This window comes from Colias croceus, chromosome 29 (genome assembly GCF_905220415.1).
Source record: "Colias croceus chromosome 29, ilColCroc2.1".
Lineage (NCBI taxonomy): Eukaryota > Metazoa > Arthropoda > Insecta > Lepidoptera > Pieridae > Colias > Colias croceus.
The window spans coordinates 519244-543822 of record NC_059565.1 but is presented as its reverse complement, the minus strand read 5'-3'; the positions used below and the strand labels follow the sequence as shown (position 1 = coordinate 543822).

Sequence of the window (24579 nt, the reverse complement as noted above, 5' to 3'; positions counted from 1 at the left end):
GCAACAGCCTCCCCCCGGTGAAGTCCTCGGGACGCAGCCTCTTCTACGGGAAGGACGACGACCTTTGTTACCGGTCGCTTTAATTGATGCCCTCTTGATTGCACCATGACGCTTCTGATTTCCCCATCCGGTCCGGGAAATGTTTGCGTAATTCTTCCTCGTGGCCATACATTTCTTGGAAGCGCAGCGTCGGCAACAATGACAATATCGCCAACCTTAAGCGCTTGTCTATCATGTCGCAGGTGGCCGCGTGGGTTGAGTGTTGGTAAGTACTCGCGTACCCACCGCCGCCAAAACTCGTTCGCTAGCGCTTGAGCTTTCTTCCATGTTCTTTTTGTTACATGTTCACATGCGCCTACTAATGGCATGTCGGAAGGGCCACCCAACAGAAAATGGTTCGGAGTGAGTGCCTCCGGGTCCTCTGGTGTCACCGGCACGTGTGTTAGCGGTCGAGCATTGATCGTGTGCTCAACCTCCGCTAACAGCGTAATTAATATCTCTTCGTGCGGTTCTTTTTGGAAAAGTACGGCGAGAAGCGAAGTCTTTACAGAACGAATAAGTCTCTCCCACGCGCCGCCTTGATGTGGTGCGCCGGGAGTGATGTACTTCCAGTTCATTCGCTGTTGTAGGCCATAGTCTTTAAGTTCACTTTCCCATACTTCAATGGCTCGACGTAACTCAGTATCGGCGCCGCGGAAATTAGTTGCGTTGTCTGAGTACATAACTCGCGGCCACCCACGTCGCGCTGCCATACGCCGCATCGCCATTATTGCAGAGTCAGTAGTGAGAGCGCCGACTAACTCTATGTGTACAGCCCGTGTTGAAAGGCAAGTAAATAGAGCCCCCCAGCGCTTCTCTCTTCGGCGTCCTATTGTGATCGTCATTGGACCGAAATAGTCGAGTCCGCAATTCGTGAATGGTCGCACGAATGCCTCGGTCCGCTCCGCAGGTAGGTCACCGAAGTTCGGCATAGTGGGCGTGGCCTTCTTTATACGACATGTCGAGCATTCCTTCGCTACGGCCTTAACTGTCGGTCTGACTCGCAATATCCAATATCGCTGCCGTAGGTCGTTAACCACACGCTCATTGTTCGCGTGCAGCGCTCTTTCATGTTCTCTTCGCACTAATAGTCTTGTGAAGCGATGACCGCCGTCTAATATGACGGGAAACTTGCATACGTTCGGTATGGCTGCGTGCTTCAAGCGGCCGTTCAGTTGCAGGAGGCCGTATTCGTCTAGCACGGGGTCAAGTTTGGCTAGTCTGCTGCTTCGACATATTGACTTTTTGTTCGTCAATCTTTCTATATCTTCCTCAAACTTGTCACGTTGTGAGGCTTTTATTGCTAAGCGTTCGGCTTCTTCTAGCAAATTAGCGTCGAGCGTCGTCTTGATTTTCTTCGCTCGATTTATAAACATAAGCACATAGGCGATCGCTCGTATGTAACGCTCGTATTTTGAAAAGCGTGTTACATCCGGTACGCTCTGTCGTATGTCGGCTCGTTCTGTGGCTGTGTGATGTTCAACAGCCGCCACTTCTAGCCACGGTGCTTGTTCGGGCCATGATTCCTTCGGTTCGCGTAGAAATGCAGGGCCGGTGAACCAACGGTCGTTCTCGTTCTTTTCTTCGTTATTGATACGAGTCGCGTCGTCCGCCACATTGTCGGCGGTAGGCACCCACCGCCATTGATTTATCTTCGTTAATTCGGCTATTTCACCCAGCCTGTTCGCCACGAATGGAGTGTGACGAGCTTTATCGTTTCGAATCCACTGCAATACGGTTGTTGAGTCCGTCCAATATGTGTGACTCGCCACGGCTAGTCTATGCTCCTTTAGTATAGCGGACGCAAGACGTACGCCGATTAGTGCGGCCTGCAGCTCGAGTCTTGGAATGCTTTGTGTTTTCAACGGCGCTACTCGCGCTTTAGCAGATATCAGCGCTATGCGTACGTTTCCGTTCGGCTCTTCGGAGCGCCAGTAGGCGGCGCTTGCGTACGCTTGCTCAGAGGCATCGCAGAAAACGTGGAGTTCGACTTTAACTCCCCCCGTATTGCCGTACCATCGTGGTATTCGCAGCTTGGTGATGTCATTTAATCGTTTCAGCCAGTCATCGAAGTTAGCGTAGTCTTCTGCCGGTATGGGCTCGTCCCAATCAAGCTTCAGCCTCCATAAATTTTGAAGTATTATTTTGGCCGTGATTGTATAATAACTTATGAGTCCCAGCGGGTCGAAGATTGACATCACCGTTCCTAGCGCTTCCCTCTTTGAAGGAGGTCGACGGCGCTCTTTCACATCGGTGTGAATCCTCGCTAAACATGTGTTGAAAGAAAGTTTATCTTCTCGCGGGATCCACACCATTCCCAATGTCTTATTCATATCGTGGTTAGTGGCCACTAGACTCGCGGTCGCCCGTGTTCGCAGGTCGAACGGCGTGTGTTGTATCACCGTGTCGCGATTACTATTCCACCCAGCTAATGTGAAGCTAGCGTGGGCGTGCACATGTATGACCTCCTTGATTGTTTGTATAGCTTCGTCTTCGGTCCTGAAGCTATCGACGAAGTCATCCATATAATGGTTTTTCGTTATCGCTTCATATGCTAGCGGATGCGATAATCGGAAATCTTCAGCGTTCTTGTTTCTAACGCTGTGTGCGATGAATGGCGAACTACGAGCCCCAAATATCATTGAAGTCATTTTAAACGTTTTCGGAGGGCTCGTTCTATCATCGCCTCGCCAAAGGAAAAGCTGCGCGCCTTGATCTTGTTTTCTAATCTTAATTTGAAGAAACATTTCTTTAACGTCGGCCGTCACTGCGACTTCATTTTCTCTATATTTGTAGAGTATTCCCGGCAGTGACTGAAGTAAGTCGGGGCCGTCTAGCAGCTCGTCATTTAAGCAGACGCCCTTATCTCTTGCGGCCGCGTCGAACACTACTCTGAGTTTTCCCGGCTTGTTTGGGTTAACGACTGCGAAGTGCGGGAGATACCATGTAGTAGTCGCCGGTAAGTCATCGTTTGTTACCGGCGCGGCGTATCCCTTGTTAATAAGATTTTGAATCTCCGCCGTGTATGCATGTTTGAATTCTTCGCATCGGTCCATTTTGTTCTCAATGGATTTTAACCTTTTTCTAGCCATTTCGTAGTTTAACGGTAGCGTAGGTTTGTCGGTTCGCCATGGCAGGCCTACTTCAAAACGTCCGTTAATGCGACGTGCTGTTTCTTCGAATATACGTATAGCGCGCTCGTCGACACTCGATTTTCTTTGTGTTATCTTTATACCGAGTGCGTCGATTTCGTAGCTTTTCTTCATTAGTTTTTCCAACGATTTGTTACTAACGCAGTCATCGTCGTCTTCATACGTATGTAACACGTTTTCACGACTTAATGTTGTTTTGGGTGTGGTGCCGTGTATGACCCACCCTAGTCGTGTGAGTGACGCTACAGGTTCGCCACGTTTGCCGGTTCTCAGCTTTCTTGATATAATCAAGTCCCAGTTATCGGACCCGATTAACAACTTCGGTTTGACTTTACCGATGACGTCTTTCAAAGGCAATCCTTTTAAATGATTGTATTTCAGCGTGTTCGCGCTTATTGTTTGTCCACCTATTGCTAGGTTTGTCATTGTTCGCACACGGATCGCGTGTGACGCTCCATTGTTTCGTCGGCTTATCTTAATTTGCACCGATCTACTGTTCATAATGTCGCTTGACGCCCCCACCCCGCTTATTCGTAGGGGTTGCGTAGGTCCGTTTAATTCAAGCTCACGTGCGAGGTCTTCATCGATCAATGATATTGTTGATCCCTCGTCTAATAAAGCATAAGTTTTGATTTGCTTTTCGCCATCCGATTTTATATACACCGGACATACTTTTAATAAAACAGCTTGGTTGTTGCTGTTAATAGTAGTCGAGAGTACAACTTCAGTCGGTTTCTCTTCGATCGCTATTTTTTCTTCATGTAACATCGGGTGATGCGGTTTATCGCACCCGTCTATGTCGCACCTTTTATGCTTGCACCGGGATCGCAGGTGCGTGCTAACAATGCATTGAAAACAGGCTCTCGCCTTCTTCATTCGTTCCCAACGTTGACTTAGTGACATATTTGCAAATTCTTTGCACTTTGGTGTTTCATGCTCGCGCCCGCAACATAAGCAACTTATCTTTTTATCATCGTTATTAGTCGCATAAATGTTCGTGCGGCGTAGCGGTCGACTTTCTCTTTTTTCAACTGTTGTTGTCTCTGTCTTCTTACTGTAGTTGTATGTAAGTTGTAGATCCGCTTCTTTGATGAGATAATTCGACAATGTGAGAAATATGGGCTCATATGTCGTGCCATGTGCTTGACCGTAGTCCGTCCACCGTGCTTGATAGTGCAGGCTCAGTTTATTTAGTATTTCTCTGACGAGCATTGTACTGTTAACGTAGCTTCTATCCTCTATGCTGTTTAACAGCCAAGCTATATTCTGTACTTTCACGGCGAATTGGTTAAGTTCTACAGCCGTCGTGCCGGGTCGCGGCAGCTTCTTTATCTCGTCCATTGCACGGTCGATAATTATTTCGGGTCGACCATAGCATTGGTTAAGCGTTCTCATTATTAGCTCAGGATCGTTCGTTGTGCTTAATAGAACCGCAACAGTGTCGCGTGCGGCTCCCGTTAAACAAGCACGTAACCTGGCTAGATTCTCAATGTTTGTGTATTTGTACAGTCGCGTCGTGTCCTCGTACGCGGCCTTGAAGTACAGCCATTCTGTTACATTTCCATTGAACTGAGGTAAATCGAAGCCTTGTCTTGGAGGCGGCCTTTGTCTCGTCAGCTCCTCAAAGACTTCAGTTAGCTTTTCTATCCCGCGATCTCGGGATCTTGCTCTCGGTGTTCCGACTTTCGTTGTGTCGTGTTCTACGACGGGTAACTCATCTCTACGTTGCCCGACCGTATCTTTAGTCCACGCGACTTGTCGCGATGACTCCCCCCGTGTTGGAAAGGGGGCGTCACCGTGTCTTTGTGGCATAGCGGTCGCTTCTTGGCTGTGTCTTTTGAGCCAGTCTTGTACTCGATCTTCTGACTCTATCGGTAGCGCGTCCGTTCTGTCAACAACGCTAGCGTCGTCAGCAATTCTCGCAATGTTCGCTTCCATTTCTTTAAGTATTTGCTCTTTTTCGAGCGCTATCATTTTCTTTTCGAGCGCTAGTAGCTTGCTTCCTGCCTCTGCTTGTGCTTCCTTCATTCGCGATCTCACAGATCTCGTCGTTCTGACTGAGGCCTGTGACTGAGTGTCGTCTACTCGCGTTTCCGTTTCTGCGGGTGCTGTCGTCGTCGTTTCACGTAGCTCAGACGGTGATGCGGGCGGTCTTGTGTGTGTAACGGCCGCTGCATCCGCCTCGTCTGTCTTCTTCGGTCGGTTGCGGGTCATCATCTTCCCTAACGTCCCTAACGTCCCTAGCAGCCCTAACAGCCCACGGCGAGGTGCTGTAGCAACAGTGTTCGCTCACCGTGAGAATGGAAAAGGTGGATGAGGTAGGAAGGAACTACCCAGCAGAGGACGCAAGTGCGTGAGGTTGCTCGAGGACAAGGAGGAACACCTTGCCCCGTCAGCGTGCCTACAGTCCGGCCCTCACACGATCTCGCGCCTTACCGGCGAAGTCGAACTGTACAGTCGCGTTGGATGCGAACTGGTGACTGCGTTCGAACAGTCACTCCCGCCTTGCGGCGTTAACTGCGTGCGCCCGTTTGGCACCGTTAGGTGGGCTAACACACAGCCGCGGTAAACCGCGTTAGATAAATCAGCCTCGTAGACACGCAGCGCAGTCGTCGTTCGGCTGAGCGTCTTGTGCTTAAGACTGAAGATACGCAACGTTCGTAGCTCGGCGTATTATCTTCTTTCTTCTTAATAAGCACGTCGTCTTCGCAGTGAAGTTTGCTTCAACAAAATCCGGCGCGTCGATGGACCAGGCACTATTAATTATAGCCCCGGTCAGTGGACTGTATGTTCTTGTATAGGGTGAGGCGCAGAGGTTCCCACTTGTTGATTAAAACTCGCAGCGATTTCCAAGGTGATTTATTTACCATACAATATTTACAAATCTTACAGCTTAAGTACATTTCTATCCTACTTAAAACTAACAGTGGGTATAATGAGCAACTTGAGCGTAAGGGCACAATACGCCCCGCCCACTCGACCCCACTACCGCGGCCCGGTGCCGTTTTCGCTGGGTATAGCGCGCATCACATAGGCGCGCTCCCGTTGCCCGTCGCTCGGCGCCGCCGTCGTCCCTGTAGTTGCCGTCCGTACCAGAGGGTATAGCGCGCATTACATAGGCGCGCTCCCCGTTGCCTGTAGCTCGGCAACGCCGTCGTCTATGTAATCGCCGTCCGCAACAATAAGTCATAAGATTGCTTTATCGAGATAGATAATAAAATAAAAATATAAATGAAAAAATTTCCTCTTTTCGCCTGTTATCACAGATCAATCGTAATATCAGACGTGTCAGAAGTGAAACTTCTTAGTCAAGATTCAGAGGTACCAAAATCGTCGCCTTACTCCATGACGTTAACGGCATTACCATGACGCGACCTTGAAATTTTACTCTCAACGCGCCTAAAATATTTCACTTCAAAAACATTTTTAATGCGTTTCCAAATGTAAAACTGTCTGCATTGTGTAGTCTTGAATCATTATCATAATTCATCGATTATCGACAAAATATACAAATTTTATTTCTACTTCAAATTTCAAAATATACTCAAGTTAAATAAATATTACATAAATACCACCATAATGTCATTGTAAGCTCAAATAACTAACTTTGGGTCACAAGTTGAATTGAAACTAAAGCCAGCCTTAAGTTATATATAAATCAGAACACGTTAAGTCACTTAATAAGTTGTATTAAGTTAATTTATTTACCTTTTACCGTTAGCTTAACGGAAGGGGGGTGATCGTCATAAATTTCAAACTCCGCCTTGCAATGTATCAATGGAACAAAAAACTGTGGAGTCGCTTATTTTGATTTTAGTGTATTTAGTCAAAAGAACTTAAAATATCAACGAGATTATTGAAATCCAACAAAGGTAGAGAACACAAACCTGATTATTTCGTTGATTAGATACAATAAATTCTTTTCATATTTAGTTTTGAAAGAAATTAATATGATTATTTTGTTGATAAGTAGGTACAATGAATCCCTTTGATATTTAGTTTTATCTATAGTTTAATTTAAAAAATATACATTATCGAATTATTTGGATAAGTAACATATTCCATTTCGCCTTGTTATCGCAATTTTTATATAAAAAAATTTCACAATGAATCCTTTTTTCAGACTATAATTAAAAAAAACCGGCCAAGTGCGAGTCGGGCTCGCGCACAAAGGGTTCCGTAGCAGCAAATATAATAAACTTATTATGTCAATTTATACACCTGGTGAATGGAGCCTAAACTCTCCCGATATTTTGCCTTGTACTTTTATGTATGAATATTAATATTAATGGCGTATTGCTTGAATAAGCTAATATTTCTCGTAAAAAGTACCTACATTATAAAGATTTTATATCATCGCGGATTTTTAAAGGTGTACAATACTGTAGTATATTTTTTGATCTATCTTATAAGGTTCAGCCATCGTTTTCAGTGTAAGCACAATAACTTAACCAAAATTACAGTTAAATCAACCTATCTCAAAAACTATAAGAGATACTTTGATCAAACCAAAAATCGTTGAAAGAGTTAATTAGCATGCATCACCTCTATTTTTTTTAGAATTTTATACCCCGTAGTTATAAAAATAGAGGGGGGGGACATACTTTTTACGACTTTGAGAGCTGATATCTCAAAAACCGTTCACTTTAAGAAAAATGTTTTTTAGAAAACTTTATATCATTTTAAAAGACCTTTCCATTGATACCCCACACGGGTATGTACATCGAAAAAAAAAATTTCATCCCTCAGTTACATGTATGGGGGGCCCCACCCCCAATTCTTTTTTTTACTATTTAGTGTCATATTTTTGTAGCGGTTCATACAACACATATTCCCATCAAATTTCATCACTGTAGTACTTATAGTTTCCGAGTAAATCGGCTGTGACAGACGGACAGACGGACAGACGGACAGACGGACATGACGAAACTATAAGGGTTCCGTTTTTGCCATTTTGGCTACGGAACCCTAAAAAGGCCTTAAAACTACATAAAATGTACTGTAATTAAAACAACTAGTTTTAACAAAGCACAAGTAAACCATTGTCCTGTGATATTCTAAGACAACAAATACAACGTAACAATATTTAATCAAAGAAAAAAATAATTAAAAAAACATCAGCTCCACACCTTGCATTGTTCTCAAACGTCATTACCGCGAGCACAGACCATTTATAATGAACTCTATCCCCTTGTAATAAGGACGAGTTATTTATAATATTTAGTGAAAAACGGTAACATCAATATTCCCACATTGTGACAGACTTGGAATTTAGTTTTCTTCTTCCTTTGCCTTATCCCTTTATTTGGGGTCGGCTCTCCTCGTTCTCATGCGCCAGGATGGTCTATCCTGGGTTGTCTGTTTATTCAATTGGGCTCTCTCCATGTCTTTTGATATGGTAGACCACCAGGTGGCGGGGGGACGTCCCAGACCCCGTCTTCTATTTGGCAAGTTTAGTGCCCTCCTTACTACGTGGTTTTCTTCACGCCTCATTACGTGTCCATACCATCTTAGACGCTGTTCAGTGAGTTTCTCTGAGATGGGAGCGACCTTGAAACTTCCTCTGATGTACTCATTGCGCACTTTATCAAGTCTAGTTACGCCGGCCGCCCATCTAAGCATTTTCATTTCATTTACATGAACTCTTTGCTCTTGAGCTTTTTTGATTGCCCAGCACTCAGAGCCATACATTAGAGCTGGTCTAACTGCGGTCTTGTAGACTTTTCCTTTGGTCTTTATTGGCATCTTTGGATCACATAATACTCCCGTCAGACTCCTCCATTTCTGCCAAGCCACATTGATTCGATGTGTAACGTCAGCATCAATATTGGCATCCGATGATATCATGGACCCCAGATATTTAAATTGTGATACCTTGTTAAGCGGTTTTCCTTGAAGACTTATAGTGCTACGATGTCTAGTGTTAGGGTTATAGATGCATTCCATGTACTCTGTTTTATTTCTGCTTATGCGCAATCCATTAGCTTCTAGAGCATGCCTCCACGATTCCAATGTTATTTGCAGATTTTGTGCACAATGATCGAGCAGTACAATATCGTCCGCATACATAAGGCACCAGGGCAAAGGTGGCTGAATATCTTTGGTTAGCAGATCCATTATTAGGTTAAACAGAAGTGGGCTTAGGGCCGATCCCTGATGGACTCCAACGTTTACCTTAAAAGGTTTACTGAACCCAGCTGCACTTTTTATTTTTGTACTTACGCCATTATACATATCCTGAATGACTTTTACAAACATCTCTGGTACTCCTTGCGCTCTCATGGCTTGCCATACTAATTTTCTAGGAACACGATCAAACGCTTTTTCCAGGTCGATGAAGATAAGGTGTAAGTCTTCTCGGTTAGATCGATATTTTTCCATGAGAATTCGAACAGTTTGAATAGGGTCATTTGTTGATTTTGCTGCAGTGAAACCAAATTGATTTTCGGATATATTAATTAATGCTAAAAGACGGTAATTTAAAATTCTTTCCCATATTTTTAAAGTATGTGAGGTGAGTTTAATGGCCCTATAATTATTGCATACTCTGATGTCACCTTTATTTTTGTAGATAGGTACCAGGAAACTTTGTCGCCATGATTCAGGGATAGTATGCGTATACAATATGGTGTTAAAAAGGCGTGCTAGCCATTCATAGCCTAGGGGTCCAATTTTCTTCCAGAGGTCTGCAGGTATCTCGTCTGGGCCAACGGCTTTGTGGTTTTTCATTTTTGTAACAACCTGCTTGACTTCCTCTAGCGTTACTTCGTGAACAGGTCCGACAGTTGGGATGATTTCCGGTAAGGGTTCACTAGGGAATTCTTCGTTTAAAAGGTTTTCAAAGTATTGCTTCCATCTATTACTGATGTCTTCGTTAGATGTTAACAACTGTCCCTCTTCGTTTTGGATGTATTTATTTACTTTAATGTCTAACGTCGCCTTGTGTCGTTGTTTTGCTATTTTGAAAACCTCGACATCAGTTTTTGCGTCTTCCAATCTTTGATAGAGTACCTCATTAGCGTTTGTCCTTGACTGAGCAACAGCCTGCTTCGCAGCTTTTTTAGCTTTTTTGTATTCTCTGTGGTCTTCTTCCAGTTTTGTCAGTTGCCAAAGCTTAAAAAGTTCTCTTTTATCTCTTATTGCCTCCTTGACATTGTCATTCCACCACGTAGGATCTTTATTGGTACTAATTCCACCTTTCGATATTCCCAAATGCTTTGAGGCTTCTTCCTTGCAAAACTTTTCGAAATTTGCCCACATTGCGTTTGTACTATTGTTGTAATTTAAAGCCAGATCGTTTTCTAAGTATTCAATAATAGATGTAATGAGCTGTTTACCTTTATCAGAGTATAGTTGGCCCCATTTGATTCTAGGTGTTCTATCATAATTGATCTTAATATTTTTGGGCAATATAAATTTAGATACCAGAAGTCGATGTTGTGAAGTCAGTGCCTCTCCCGGGATTACTTTGCAATCTTTAAAGCTTTTTAGAGAAGACTTTTGACAGAGAATGTAATCAATTTGGGTGTTATTTCCAGAGCTTTTATAAGTTATTAGATGTTCATCTTTCTTTTTAAACCAAGTGTTAACAATAGCTAAACCATGCCTAGAGCAGAAATCCAGAATAGATGTTCCTTCTCTGTTTACAGAGCCATAACCATAGCCACCATGAACATCTCGATAATCTACGGCCTTTTCACCAATGTGCCCATTTAGATCTCCGCCTATGTACTTTGATTCATGATCTGGTATTAAGCTCATGAGATCATCGAAATCTTCCCAGAAGAGAGATTTATCTAATTCTGTACATCCGGATTGGGGTGCATATGCGGAAATTATATTTAGAGGTGTTTGATTGTCCATGGCGAGTTTTACAGCAATTAGACGGTCGCTTTTTCTATCCACTTTTATTATTCGTTGCTTTAGATTGCAGTCTAGGACTATACCCACACCATTCTGGGAGTTCTTAATGCCATGATAAATCAGTTGGTAACCTAACCCAATATCTCTGGACTTGGAGCCTTTCCATTTCGTCTCTTGTATACAGCATGCATTTATATCTCTTCTTTGCAAAACCTTAGCCAGTTCTTGACATCTTCCAGTAAGGGAACCTAGATTCCATGTAGCCAATCTTATTTTACATTGGGTTGTCGGTTTATTGTCTGTTTTTAATTCTACTTGCTTGTCGCTTCCGGGGGACAGACTTGGAATTTAGTATTCAAATAAAATGGATTGTTCGCAATCTTTTGTCTTACTACCTTTCTTTAATTTATAAATATCTTTGAAATAAGAAAGGGTATTCAAACCTCAACTTGTATAGAATGAAAATTACTCTGAGACTGTATAAAAAAATATCGCAGACATAAATAAATTTTATACATATCTTTGCCTGTTTACATGTTAACAGCTAACAAAATACGAATTATTCAGAAAAATCTCAACGATGATAATATTACCTACTTGGGGGCAAAATAAATCTATTGTATGACGAATATTTTTGTTATGTCGTTTATGTACATTGTACGTACATATATTGTAACTTATTTAATCTTTCATTTCTTATCATATAAGCGTACATACAAACTCGTATACAAAACCTACCCATCCAAATGACAGCTCGTTCAAAAACCTCAATATACCTTAAGCCACAAAGCCCTTTGCCGATTATCTATGACGATTTAAAAAAGCAAACTGTCAAACTATATAGCTCGATATTTTAAACTAAGCCTAATAGTTGGAACGTGCCTTTCGCTGTAATGCCGATTACCGAATATAGAATGTTAGAGTGCGTTCATACGGACTGCGTTTTGGGGTGTTTAGATCAGATTTAAATAAGAAACAAAATTTGTAATAATTAAGTTACTATGAGTAGTAAATATCGTGTTTAAAATGTTTTCACTATCCTAAAACTTTCTTCCATTGACATAGTACCTATCTTTAGGAAAAGTCACTTTTTAAATAGACTTTTACAATATATTTTATGGTATGGTAATGATTAAACTACTTGTACATAACCTAACTTGTATATATATTGTGTTCACTACGAACAAGTTACAAGCAAATTGACAATTAGAAACTTTAAGTACTCATACCTACATAATATTGTATCTACACAACCGCTGTTCATGTGAAAGTGGCCTAATTTCACAAATCCTCGCCTGCACGCGTTTGGCGCCATCTGTCATCGCGTTTGACAGTTGACAGTGGCACAGACTAAAAATAGCTTCAAAGCGCTTCCGAACGCTTAAAGTGTGTTTTTTTTGGCGGTATTTTTATATTTTGGGCTTGATATTGAAATTATGGTATTTTAGTTTTTGATCGTTTAGGACTTAGGTGTTTTTTAATATATCGTGGAATTTTATGTATTGATTATAATATTATGTTTAAAATGATTTCTTTTCTTATAAACGAGCTAGCTTTCCACCCACGATTTCCTGTAATAATTTAAGGAAATTTCCGTAGAAATGAGATGTTTTCACTACTATAAAATTCCCATAGAAATGACATGACCAATATAAAAAGTTGCCTATATCACTCTCTAGCCTCCTAGCTATCTTCTAAAACTAAAATCATATAATAGTGAGGTAGCTCACTATTGCGACCTGACAGAAGGACATACAAACACATTTTCGTTATATATTAGGTACCTATAATATGGTAAAATCTTAAAACTATGTTATGACGATTCAAAAGTGCATCTAGAAGAAGTCTAATTGAAAAATAAATTTTTGTGTTTGAAAGCAGAATAACGTTCGGTTGCGACATGAAAGACAGACAAACATACACATCTATACTTAATATTATAGAGCTGAAGAGTTTGTTTGTTTGAGCGCGCTAATCGTATAATTTGTATAGATTTTGCAAATAAGATATATTATTGAGGATTTTCAAGGAAACCAATTTGTTTCTCTGTAAATTAAAAGTTTTATTTTAATAGTTTTCACAATAGTTTAACATACAAATAGTTTGTTACTACAACAACTTAACATATGTAATCTCACCTGTAAATTAAAAGAAACGACATTTAAAGTCCACATATAATAAATCCCCAATTATATCCCTTCTATCTTTCAGTTTTATTATAAATTGCGTTGCACACCAGCACACAATACTTTAATCCTTTCTCGCCATTTTTTTCTTACCGCTACGTCAATCCGTGCCACAGATATCGTGAACGCACGAATCGCGGCAAATTTGAATATTGATGAAATGGCATTTCATTACATCTCCCCCCCCAAAAGAGAAAATTCTAAATAATATATCTATATCCTAAACGTAATCTTCATATTCTGCTGTTACTGGTTGTAATTTAGTTATGTGAAATAGTGATGATTCTGTTTTTCTGTTTCCGGTGTCAATCCTATATATGGAGTTTGATATTTTCTCCAAAATCTTGAAAGGGCCTATTAATAGTTCGTCTAATTTTTTCCTATTTAATCTGTTTCCATTCTCCACGTATACATCACTCCCTATTTGTAATTCTAGCGGTTTTCTATTTCTGTCAAATATTTTCTTGTTGTAATTGTGGGATTTTATTGTATTCTCTAATGCTAATCTTCTGTCTGCAATCCACTTGTCTTCGTTTTGTATTGTTTTAATTTCGTTTGGTAGAATAGTGACATTTGTACCATCAAGTAAGTATTTTGGTGCAAATCCTGTAACAGAGTGTTCCGTTTTATTATATTTCTGTATACATTCTCTTGCGACTGTTGTCCATGATTTTTTGTTATTTTTTTCATTTATTCTGCATCTTATTTTATTTACTATTGTTTGATTTAATCTTTCGTTCAAGCCATTGGAGAATGGTGTATTGACCGCTGTAAATATTAATGTAATATTGTTGTCCTGTAAATATTGTTTAAATTCTCTGGAGTTGATGCCCGGGTATTGATCTGTTAGAATTATTCCAATCTCATCTGTCTCGAGAACTTTCTTTGTTAGTTTAATAAAGTCACTTGCATTCTGTGTTTTAGAAGTTACAATAAATGCATACCTGGTGTAGTGGTCTACTAAAAGGTGTAAATATTTTTTTGTTGACCTAGATCCTCCAAAGCCACCGATAGTATCTATTGACATTATCTCAAACGGTTTTGTTGCTGGTCCCAGTTGTGACATTAGTCCAAATTTTCCTTGACATCTTGATTTATTTTTTATACATATTTCACATGTTTTACAAATATTTATGATATTTTTTGTTAGATTTTTAGCTGTATATACAGGGCTTATCTTTTTCTGCAATTGTCTGATACCAATATGGCATAAATCTTCATGCACCTTTTTAATAAGTTTTTTACTGAATTCTTCTGAGAGGATAATCTTTTCATCTTTCTTTATTCTTTTGTAGTATATTTCATTTTTGTGTATAAGATTTTGTTTATTTTCTATTATTATTGCATTTTTCTTTTGATCTTCAATTACATCTTTTATCTAGGTATTAAATTAACTATTTTCAATAGGTCCTCTTTGTTATCTTCTGATTCTAATACTGGGTTTCGACTCAAACAGTCAGCTTCAACATTTTCTTTGCCGGGTATATATTTTATTGTAAAGTCATACTGAGATAGGTAATATGTAAGGTCTCCCAATTCTTCATCCGTCCTGCATTTAATATTCATGTTCTCTAGAGGTTTGTGGTCAGAATAAATAGTGAATTGTTTTCCAATGAGCCAGTGTTGCCAATACTTAACTGCTTCTTTAATTGCAAGACATTCCAAATATATTGCTTTTTTTCCGTTTTTGAGTTTCATTCAGTTTCTTTGAGAAATATGCCACCGGCTTGTCTTTGCCGTCTAGTTGTGTCTGTTTTAGTATTGCCCCAATACCCCCTAAAGATGCATCTGTAAAAATTTTAATTGGTAAGTCATTATCAAATATTTCCAATACAGGTTGAGAGCATAAATAATTTTTTATTTGATTAAATGATTCTTCACACTTCTCTGACCACACAAATTTTTCATTTTTTCTTAATAAATTATGTAATGGGTCTAAAATAATTGCACTTCTTGGTATGTATTCGTGGTAGAAGTTGATTTTACCCAAAAATTGTCTAATGTTCTTTTGTGTCTTAGGGGTTGGAAAATGTTTTATTGAGATCAGATTGTCTTTAAGTGGTCTTACCGAATTGTGCTGAATTACATGTCCTAGGTACTTTACCGAGTCTGAAGCAAAGGTACACTTCTGCAACTTCAATCTAAAGCCTTCTATTATTATTGCCTCTAATACATCTCTAATGTGTCTCAAATGTTCTTCAAAGTTGGACGAGTATATCAAAATATCGTCAATGAAGTTTACTGCATATCCTGTAAGATTGTGCTTTCTTAGAATATTGCTTAAAATTCTCTGAAAAATTGCTGGTGAGGTTTTCAGGCCAAAAGGGAGGCAGGTCCACTGGTAGTGGCCCTCCTGTGTGACAAATCCTGTTTTACTTCTATCTTCCACCCTTAGTGGTATTGCCCAAAATGCTGAATTTATGTCCAGTGTAGTAAAATATTTACAATTTCTAGTTTTAATAATTAAATCATCTATTAATGGGAAAGGTTGAGCTTGCGGTACAACAATTTTATTCAACTCTCTGAAATCTATGCATAAGCGGGATTTTTTATTTTCACCTTATTTAAATGCCATTGTCACTGGAGCAGCGAAAGGACTGTAAGATTCTTCTATTAAATTATTCTTTAGTAACATGGATATTTGCTTTTCAATTTCTAATTTATCTTCTATTGTACATCTATACGGTCTTTTACTACAGTATTTATTGACTAATAAGTCTATGTGAGCTTCATAATTTCTAACTGATCCTATATCATACTTGTCTTTAGCAAAAATTGTTTTAAATTCCTTTATAATTTTCTCTATCTCAATTTTCTTTTCAGTATCTAAGTGTTCAATCATACTTATAAATTCCTCTGTTTCTATATGTTCATTGAAGTTTATTGCAAAAGTCTTTTTATATTTTTTTATATTTTCGTTTTCTTTAGGTATTCTGTCTTTTTTATTTACTATTTTCTTTTGTTCTATCTGCAAGTTTTCATTTTGAGTAAGTCTGAATTTCTGTATCATATCCAATCCGATTATAAAATCATCAAAATCTTCATTTTCTACAACATATACATCCACTTCTTCTTCCATATCAAATATTTTTATTTTTATTGTTATCAAGCCATCTGTTTTCTTCACACCATTAACCGTTTTCATATATGCAACATTAACATTATCTTTATTTTCTTTTACTTTTATTAGTCTTGAATTTATCAAAGAGATCTGTGAGCCTGAATCATAAATTCCGCTTACTTCTATTTTATTTTCTAACAAAAGCTTGATTTTGATTAATGGTGTACTTACTCGTTTTTTTTATTAGTATTTATATCTACTTCAATAATTGAATTATTGTTCACAGTTCTGGCTTTGGTACCCCTTTCAGATTCATTTTTATTTTTCTTGAACCAACACAACTCTTCTGGATGGTATCTTATTCCTTTGTCTAAAGATTCACACGTCTTACACGGCTTCTTCTCATTAATTTTATTTCTATGAAGAAAAGTAGCACTTCTTACCATAGGTGAGTTCTTCTTGTACATCATACCTTCATATTTTCTTAACTCGTTGAACAAATCAGTAGTGTTGTTGAGTTCATCCCTGTTTAATTTGTTTAAGATAAACCCAGGTAAGCCTGTTGCAATAAGATCTATTATTGTTTTGGAGTCTACTGATTTGTTTATGTCTAGTATGAGTCGTTCCTTTTTTATTGCATAATCAATTAATAATCCTTCTTTATACTTGAATGAAAAAGCATATGAGACCATGTCCCATCCTTGGTTTTTAAACGTTTCCAAAAAATTGTTTTTCCATTCCTTCCATTCAGAAGTTACTGTTAGTTTGATGGCCATCGGGCTATACCAATCCAAACAAGATTTTTCTAAAAACAATCTCAATATTTCAATTTTTGTTTCATCTTTTGTAATACTGAAGCGGTCACACTCTTTTTCAAAATTCTCTATCCATTGCAATGCATTACAATTCTTACTTGTGAATTTTTCAATAATAAATTTCTCCGAGACATGTCTTAGGTTATGTTGATTTTCTTTATTTGTGGTAGTTTCAATTAATTTTTCTAATATATTTTGTAAATTACTATCTTTGTCTTTTGGTTGTATGATGCTAATTTCTTCCAAGTATTGATCCAAAAATTGCATATTACCTTCCTCATCTGTATATGTTTTCTTTTGATCCTCATTTAATTTTATCCAAATTTTTCGGCTTTGATGCCTCTTCTTTATGCTGTTTTTTATTTTCGAGAATGTACTCATTTTAACAATACATGTATGGTGAATGACCGGTTTCAGATCATCAGGTAAGACATAACATTTTCCTTCTTCTGTAGTAATTGAGGTTATGGCTAACACATTGGATTTGCCATCATTTGAAGCTATCATCGTAAACTCAAACTGCAACCGGTCCATCTTCTTTTAGTTAACGAAAATGTCGTTTTATAAGATATATTATTGAGGATTTTCAAGGAAACCAATTTGTTTCTCTGTAAATTAAAAGTTTTATTTTAATAGTTTTCACAATAGTTTAACATACAAATAGTTTGTTACTACAACAACTTAACATATGTAATCTCACCTGTAAATTAAAAGAAACGACATTTAAAGTCCACATATAATAAATCCCCAATTATATCCCTTCTATCTTTCAGTTTTATTATAAATTGCGTTGCACACCAGCACACAATACTTTAATCCTTTCTCGCCATTTTTTTCTTACCGCTACGTCAATCCGTGCCACAGATATCGTGAACGCACGAATCGCGGCAAATTTGAATATTGATGAAATGGCATTTCATTACATACGTATTTACCTTTGTCTTTATGTAACCACGCATGATAAATGTTAATCATCGATTATTTTTTCTTTGTCTCTCCTACTGCTGGGTGTTGGCAAAAATAATATACAGTGAAAACACCATAAGGAGACATTTTCATGTAGGTATCTTTAGTTAATAAGATTTGTTTTGTTTTATATGTAAATCTCTGTCTTTGTCTCTCTATGTTTTCCAATAAAGAAAATGACTATAAAAATAAAATATCTCATCATATAAATCTGGTCCGATTTGAAAAATTATTTCGGTGTTAGATAGCCCATCTATCGAGGAAGGCTATAGGCTATTTATCATCACGCTAAGACCAACAGGAGCGGAGCAATGCGGGGCACAGCTAAGTAGGTACTATATTTGTAAGGAAGTAAGGATGTCACATGCGGTTAGTGGTTACTAGTGACCATTGACCATTAACCATATAAGTTCATCGACCCCTGGGTAACCGCAGGTATTTAGACCTTAAATTCCTTGTTATTTGGATTATGGGAATACCTTGAGGATGTTACTTTCTTTGGTTTTGCTTTTTTTTTGAATTATTTTCAACTATCGTTCGATAAATGATACAAACTTTATTATTGAATTGTGATGAATGAAACAATTAAAATATTTTTAAGCAAAACACATTTTGATTATTGAAAAAATTGTTAAAACAACGATGAATATAATATAAAAATAAGTTATGTACTTACCAACAACATATCCATTATCTTTTAGATTTATTACATCTGTAGGTTAGACATGTAGATGATCTACACTTTATAAAAAATTTCATCAAATAAAAACATCCATTCCAACGGTCCCGACAAACACACTCACACTTTTTTCTCATTCGGTCAAAGCTGCGCGTTAATGAGATCTATAAAAAACATACTTAACGTCAAATTAGTGGTACAAAGATATAATTTGATCAATTTTTCCACGGACCTTCATTTAAAATACATTATCTGGACCATAGATTTAAGAATATTTAGACAGCCGAATCGTAAAATAATTATATTGAATTATACCTCTGCATATAAAATAACGAAATGATTCTCTTTTGTTACAAAATAGATATTCAAAATAACATCGACAATTCTTAGTTGCATGAAAAAAATCTTTCTATGAAAAAATCTCTATTTCTAAATATAGATAGGAATGTAACAACGATAAATTATTGTGATAAAAGTACATAAAAATCGTTACTATTAATTAATTTACACACACACCATTAATGCACTATTTATTCTAAATCGCATTAACAGTTCTAGATATACTCGCAAACACTTAACCTCTTTTAATACAGACATTTTATTTAAACCAAAAATAGATATTTCTTACTAACATCAATACCAACATACATACAGTTTGTAATATACAGTAATAACTTAAGTTGTTTGATGTGGTAACTTGCACCGCTTTGAATAACCCTGCTTTTGATTTAGTTTGTTTATTTATACCTACATACCTACCTACAAACTACATACATAATATTACAAAAAAGATTCTTGTATGTTTATGACGTTTAAATAACAGTTCTATACTAAATGCATTATTAGTTACACAGAGCAAATATAAGTATGTACACAAAATTTTAATAATGTGTGTGTCTGTTTGTACTGGTTAAAGTAAATCGATTTTGATGTGAATCTCAAACGCAGTAAGGTCATCTTGTAACAAGTTACTTGAGCTGTTCATAATGAGAAAATCTTGGAGAAAACTAAACGGAATAGCCAAGATAAATACAAATCTTAGTGTTTAATTATTAACCTATAAAATTATACAGCATTTATTAGCTGTAAAAAAAAGAAATGTTAATTCTCAGTCTAAAATTCCCAATCTGACAAAAAACCACTTGCACATTAAAAAACAGTGAAACAGATGTGATGTGCATTTACCCCATACCCTATAATAGCATCCTAATGGATTTTTTTATTAACTGTTCTCACTGAACTTGTATAAAAGATCTAGTAAAATTAGAAAACCTGCATTAATGCCTTTACCCCATAGACAAGATTTTAAGTATTGAAATATTTAAATACGATTGATAAGAGCAAAGTAAATTGTTGCTAAAAAAATATCACTAAAATTGCTGGAAAATGTTACAATTATCAAAAAAACATACTTTTAACAACAGGCGAACATACATAAATCATCCATTTGTACATACTTCCAATAATTTTACCACATAATTCCATACATCACGAAAAAATTAGTCCCATACAACCCCACGCTTTTACCCCACCCCCTCCCCTCACGTCAAAACTCAAGGGTGAGCTTTGACAAGTGTGACGAATCGTTACGACGTATCAAAAGATTTTTTAACATCTGTTTAAAAAACAACAATACGGCGGTTTACGATACAGTGGTGATGCTATTGATTTAATTTTTATACGTACTTAAAAGGAATTAAATTATTTCTGCCACTTGATGCGTGTATTGTTCTTTCGATTCCCACTCTTGATACATTTTGGACACGTGTACAAAGTATTGAAATATAGAAGTACGTTTTATGCTCTTAGATTTTCATAAAATACCTATTGTTATACATTTTGTTTCTATTTAAGTAATTATACTCTTAACGAAGTCCATCTAAATCTATTCAGCCATTTAGGCATGATATGATTGACACACAAAGATGACAATAATTACATGCAAATATTCATTTTAAGAGTAGATACTATAAATTACTTCGTATTAAGTAAGTACCTATTATAAATTATCGTCTTTAATTAAAAATGTCGGCTCTAAACATTATAAGCTCTACATCGCCACCTGTTACAAAAATTACATAAAATAAAACATAATTGGAAGTAAATTATATTAATAAGCGACTTGATAGACGAGCCAAAGTTATGTCCGTTATTTAAAACACAACGATTAAATTTTATAATAACTTTTGTAATAAATTGTAATAAAGAAAGTTTATCTTTGTAATCAAGCAATATATAATAAGTGGATTTTGATAAAAATTCAACAATTAGATAGCTTTATCAAAAATTTACACCAGAAAAGAAGATCCATATTTGCATGTTTTAAAAAGCAGTTTTATTTTAATATAAATCGAGATTTAAACCATAAAAATTAAAAACGTCTTTTAACTCGTTAAAAAGAACAAGAAAATACAACAAGGCAGCCCCAAGCGATCCCTGTTATTATTTGACATCTTCCCAAATAATGTCGTAATTTTTTTCTCTATTATTTTTACAACTTAATCTTAACATTTTCTTGTAACTTAGACTGCTTGAGGGCTAAGTACCGTGTGTACTTAGTCACTACATAGTATAAAACAAAGTCGCTTTCTCTGTCCCTATGTCCCTTTGTATGCTTAAATCTTTAAAACTACGCAACGGATTTTGATGCGGTTTTTTTAATAGAAAGAGTGATTCAAGAGGAAGGTTTTAGTATATAATTTATTAGGTTTTAGACAAAGCGGGCGAAGGCGCGGGCGGTAAGCTATTTAAGTATAAACTAGACATCACTACATAGTATAAAACAAAGTCGCTATCGCTGTCTGTCCGTCTCTATGAAATCTTTTAAACTACGCAGCGGATTTGGAAGCTGTTTTTTAAGTTTAACGCGTGTTTTAGCTTCACCTGTATGTTTGTATGTAACCGTTTTATTTTAATAGATATTGATTCAAGAGATAAATATATAGTATAAAATTAAATAATTTACGTTTTCTCTACATAAGAACCATCCTCGTACTTCAAGGAATATAATAAAAAAAGAATTAACGAAATCGGTTCAGCCGTTCTCAAGTTATGCGCTTACCAACACATTTTGGGATTCATTTTTATATTATAAGATTATTAATTTCTGTAATATCAACTTAAATTATATTAATATGAAAATGTTTTCAGTAATAAAATAAAGACGGAAGATTTGATTGTTTGCGATAATACAAAACAACTCAATTACCTAAGTAGTTTATTAACTTGATTTATATTAAATTACTAGTGGTCCGCCCCGACTTCGCCCGTGGTACATATTTCGCAATAAAAGGTAACCTATGTCCTTTCTCGGGTATCAAAATATCTTCATACCAAATTTCATGCAAATTGGTTCAGTAGTTTAGGCGTGATTGAGTAACAGACAGACAGACAGAGTTACTTTCGCATTTATAATATTAGTAATTAGTATGGATTTGATTTTATTTCTCTAGAAAGCTCAGGTCAATTGTTTATAATATTTTTGGACGCAAATGTAATACAGGTTGCCTGGTAGAGATTGCTGCTTAGTAATGAGGCCGCCTCGAGTACAAACGATGCCATTTTTGTAATCATATTTTTTTTCTTACTGATTATAATCCTAGGTACGCGAAAGTTTGTAAGTATGGATGGATGTTTGTTACTCTTTCACGCAAATACTACTGAACAGATTACAATGGATTTTGGCATGTAGGTAGCTAATTAGCTATAGACCCAGAATAGAACAAATACTACTTTTTACCCCGGCAATCCCACAAGAACGGGAATTATACGGGATTTTCTTTGAAAACGCGGGCGGAAATATAGTTTAAAATAAATAAATAAAAAAAAACACTCACCATAAGACGGGTACACCGAGCACGCGAGCAGCAGGACGATTCGCGCCAAAACAACGCTCAATTCGAACCGGAACATATTCAAAATGGCCGCCATCGCGCGCCAAATCACATAATAGTTCACCGTCGAGTCCTTGTCATTCGTTTGGTGAACCTGGAAGAGAAAACATTCAATTAATTGAAAAATATTATAAATAAACTTAAATATAGAGGATCTGCAAAAAAAATTGATCACCCATCCAATTTATGAACGCGCCAAGCGTTGCTTAACTTCAATTTTTTAGTATTTCATATTTTTTATACGACTGCTCAACGCAGTACAAATTTGTTATTTATAGCGAGTAAAACCGCGGTTTAAAACTAGTTATAAATACCACATGTATCTTATTCAACACGCACGTAAATCTAAATAAGCCGACACATCAAAGACAAAATGGATGCGCCAAGTTGGATGAAATAATGAATGTCTGACAGGGTGATTCTTAAATTTGTAATATAATAAACTAGCTACGAGTTTCTCGGTATTTTTGGGTATTATTTCTATAGCTTATATCCTAAATTTATGATTAGGTATCCTAAAAACAATTAAAATCCGTTCAGCCGTTCTTGAGTTGAAAGCTAAGTGATGAAACTAACGTCACAGATTAATAAGCATAAACGGCTGAACCGATTTTGATTTTTATTTAATGTAAATATAATAGACATTTATTGGAATTTATTTAACACTTTATTATGCAATAAACCAGGTACATAAAATAACAATGTACAATAAACAAAAGCACAAAGGACGGCCTTACAACTATGCAATGATTTCTGCCAGGAAAATTGAAAAGTATGAAAGAAGAATTATTACCAATTTAATAGGATTTTCCGAGAAATAAAACATTAAATTTTAAGCGTGATGAGAACTCACGTCTTTCTTACTGTATTTAAAAAGAAGGCAAAAAAAGTCTATAAAAATAAACTTATGGCGCATTATTTGTTTAAATAAAAACCTATCACTTTTTTGCGCCTATTTCTACCCAACAGACCAAAAAAGTGTAAGGTTCTGTGTTTGTTGACTTTACTTTTTCTACGACAGATGGATGACTACTGTTATTTGTTGATGTAACTTAAAATACGTCAATATTATAACCTTTTTTGTTAAACTACTGAACCGATTTTGATGAAACTTGCACTGTTCTGTAATTTGAATTTAATTTGGACGATACATGGATTTCTTATTTGCTTTGAAGTTCTTATGGCATTATAATAATATTTACCTTCATTTTCGAAGTTGGTTAAGAACGCGAATAAAGTCAAATCACCAATAAACATTTAGTTGATACGTGTAATATTCAAGACCAAATATAAAAAATAAAATATATGTAAAACTTGATGATATTTTCGATTATACTGTCAGATCAAAAACATAAAATATTGAAATTGACTCGATAGAAAAAATTCACGAAGTTACCTCTAAATTTCACACTTTTACGTTTTTTACTTGACATGGTAATGCCTATTATGTTCTTTTTTTCATAAACAATTATATTGAAACATTTGTGAGAACTTTGTCCGACCACTTTTTTGTAATTACTTATAGTTTTGGTTTAATCACTATAAAACACTTTTGGCGCTTACTATATTTTTAATTACGCAAGAAATCATCTTGCATCGCACGTTCCGGGAGCTAAAAACATTATTCTATTTCATACATCAGACGCTATCGCTCCGTTGAGACGAGTAGACCATGCTCAAATTGCTGTGCCGCGCGCCGATTTTTTAATAATATTGTTTCAATATTGTTTTTTTGAAAATGGTACACAACAAAAGATTGAAACTTCAGAAACGAGAACTAAAAGAGATTCATATTTAAATGATATCTAACTAATTTTCGAAGATAAGTTAATATAGTATTGTAATCATATAATTAATAAATAATTATTAGTTATTTATAATAAATAATAAATTATTATTTATTAATATGTATTAATAAAAAATAC

The 24579-nt window shown here is 36.6% G+C and overlaps 3 protein-coding genes across 5 annotated transcripts in view; all 3 read right to left on the bottom strand.

Moving 5' to 3' along the window:
* LOC123704306 overlaps positions 1-24579 on the bottom strand; it is a 142032-nt gene that overhangs the window by 92329 nt on the left and 25124 nt on the right. Inside the window, exon 2 of the mRNA XM_045652630.1 lies at positions 22598-22748. Within this exon, the coding sequence (XP_045508586.1) occupies positions 22598-22691 (94 nt within the window). The 5' untranslated portion in view covers positions 22692-22748. The remainder of the gene's footprint in view (positions 1-22597; positions 22749-24579) is intronic.
* Positions 8484-9282, bottom strand: LOC123704310. Its single transcript, XM_045652633.1, has one exon. It carries the CDS (start codon positions 9258-9260, stop codon positions 8493-8495), a length of 768 nt encoding a protein of 255 aa, XP_045508589.1. The 5' UTR covers positions 9261-9282; the 3' UTR covers positions 8484-8492.
* On the bottom strand, positions 14629-18029 carry LOC123704307. 3 transcript variants are annotated; one of them, XR_006753111.1, is made up of 2 exons: positions 15309-18029; positions 14629-15028 (listed from the first exon to the last, which is right to left on the bottom strand). XR_006753111.1 is itself a non-coding variant. In XM_045652631.1 (2 exons), exon 2 carries the CDS (start codon positions 17648-17650, stop codon positions 16529-16531), a length of 1122 nt encoding a protein of 373 aa, XP_045508587.1. In that variant the 5' UTR covers positions 17651-17724; positions 17817-18029; the 3' UTR covers positions 14629-16528. The 3 variants fall into 3 exon arrangements, 1 of the variants encoding a protein (XP_045508587.1); XR_006753112.1 differs by having other exon boundaries at positions 15345-18029; XM_045652631.1 differs by having other exon boundaries at positions 14629-17724; positions 17817-18029.

What these genes read in the sequence shown, in the direction of transcription:
- LOC123704310 (XM_045652633.1), bottom strand. Translation starts at nt 9,260, where the DNA reads ATGTATGCGGACGATATTGTACTGCTCGATCATTGTGCACAAAATCTG.
- LOC123704307 (XM_045652631.1), bottom strand. Translation starts at nt 17,650, where the DNA reads ATGGACCGGTTGCAGTTTGAGTTTACGATGATAGCTTCAAATGATGGC.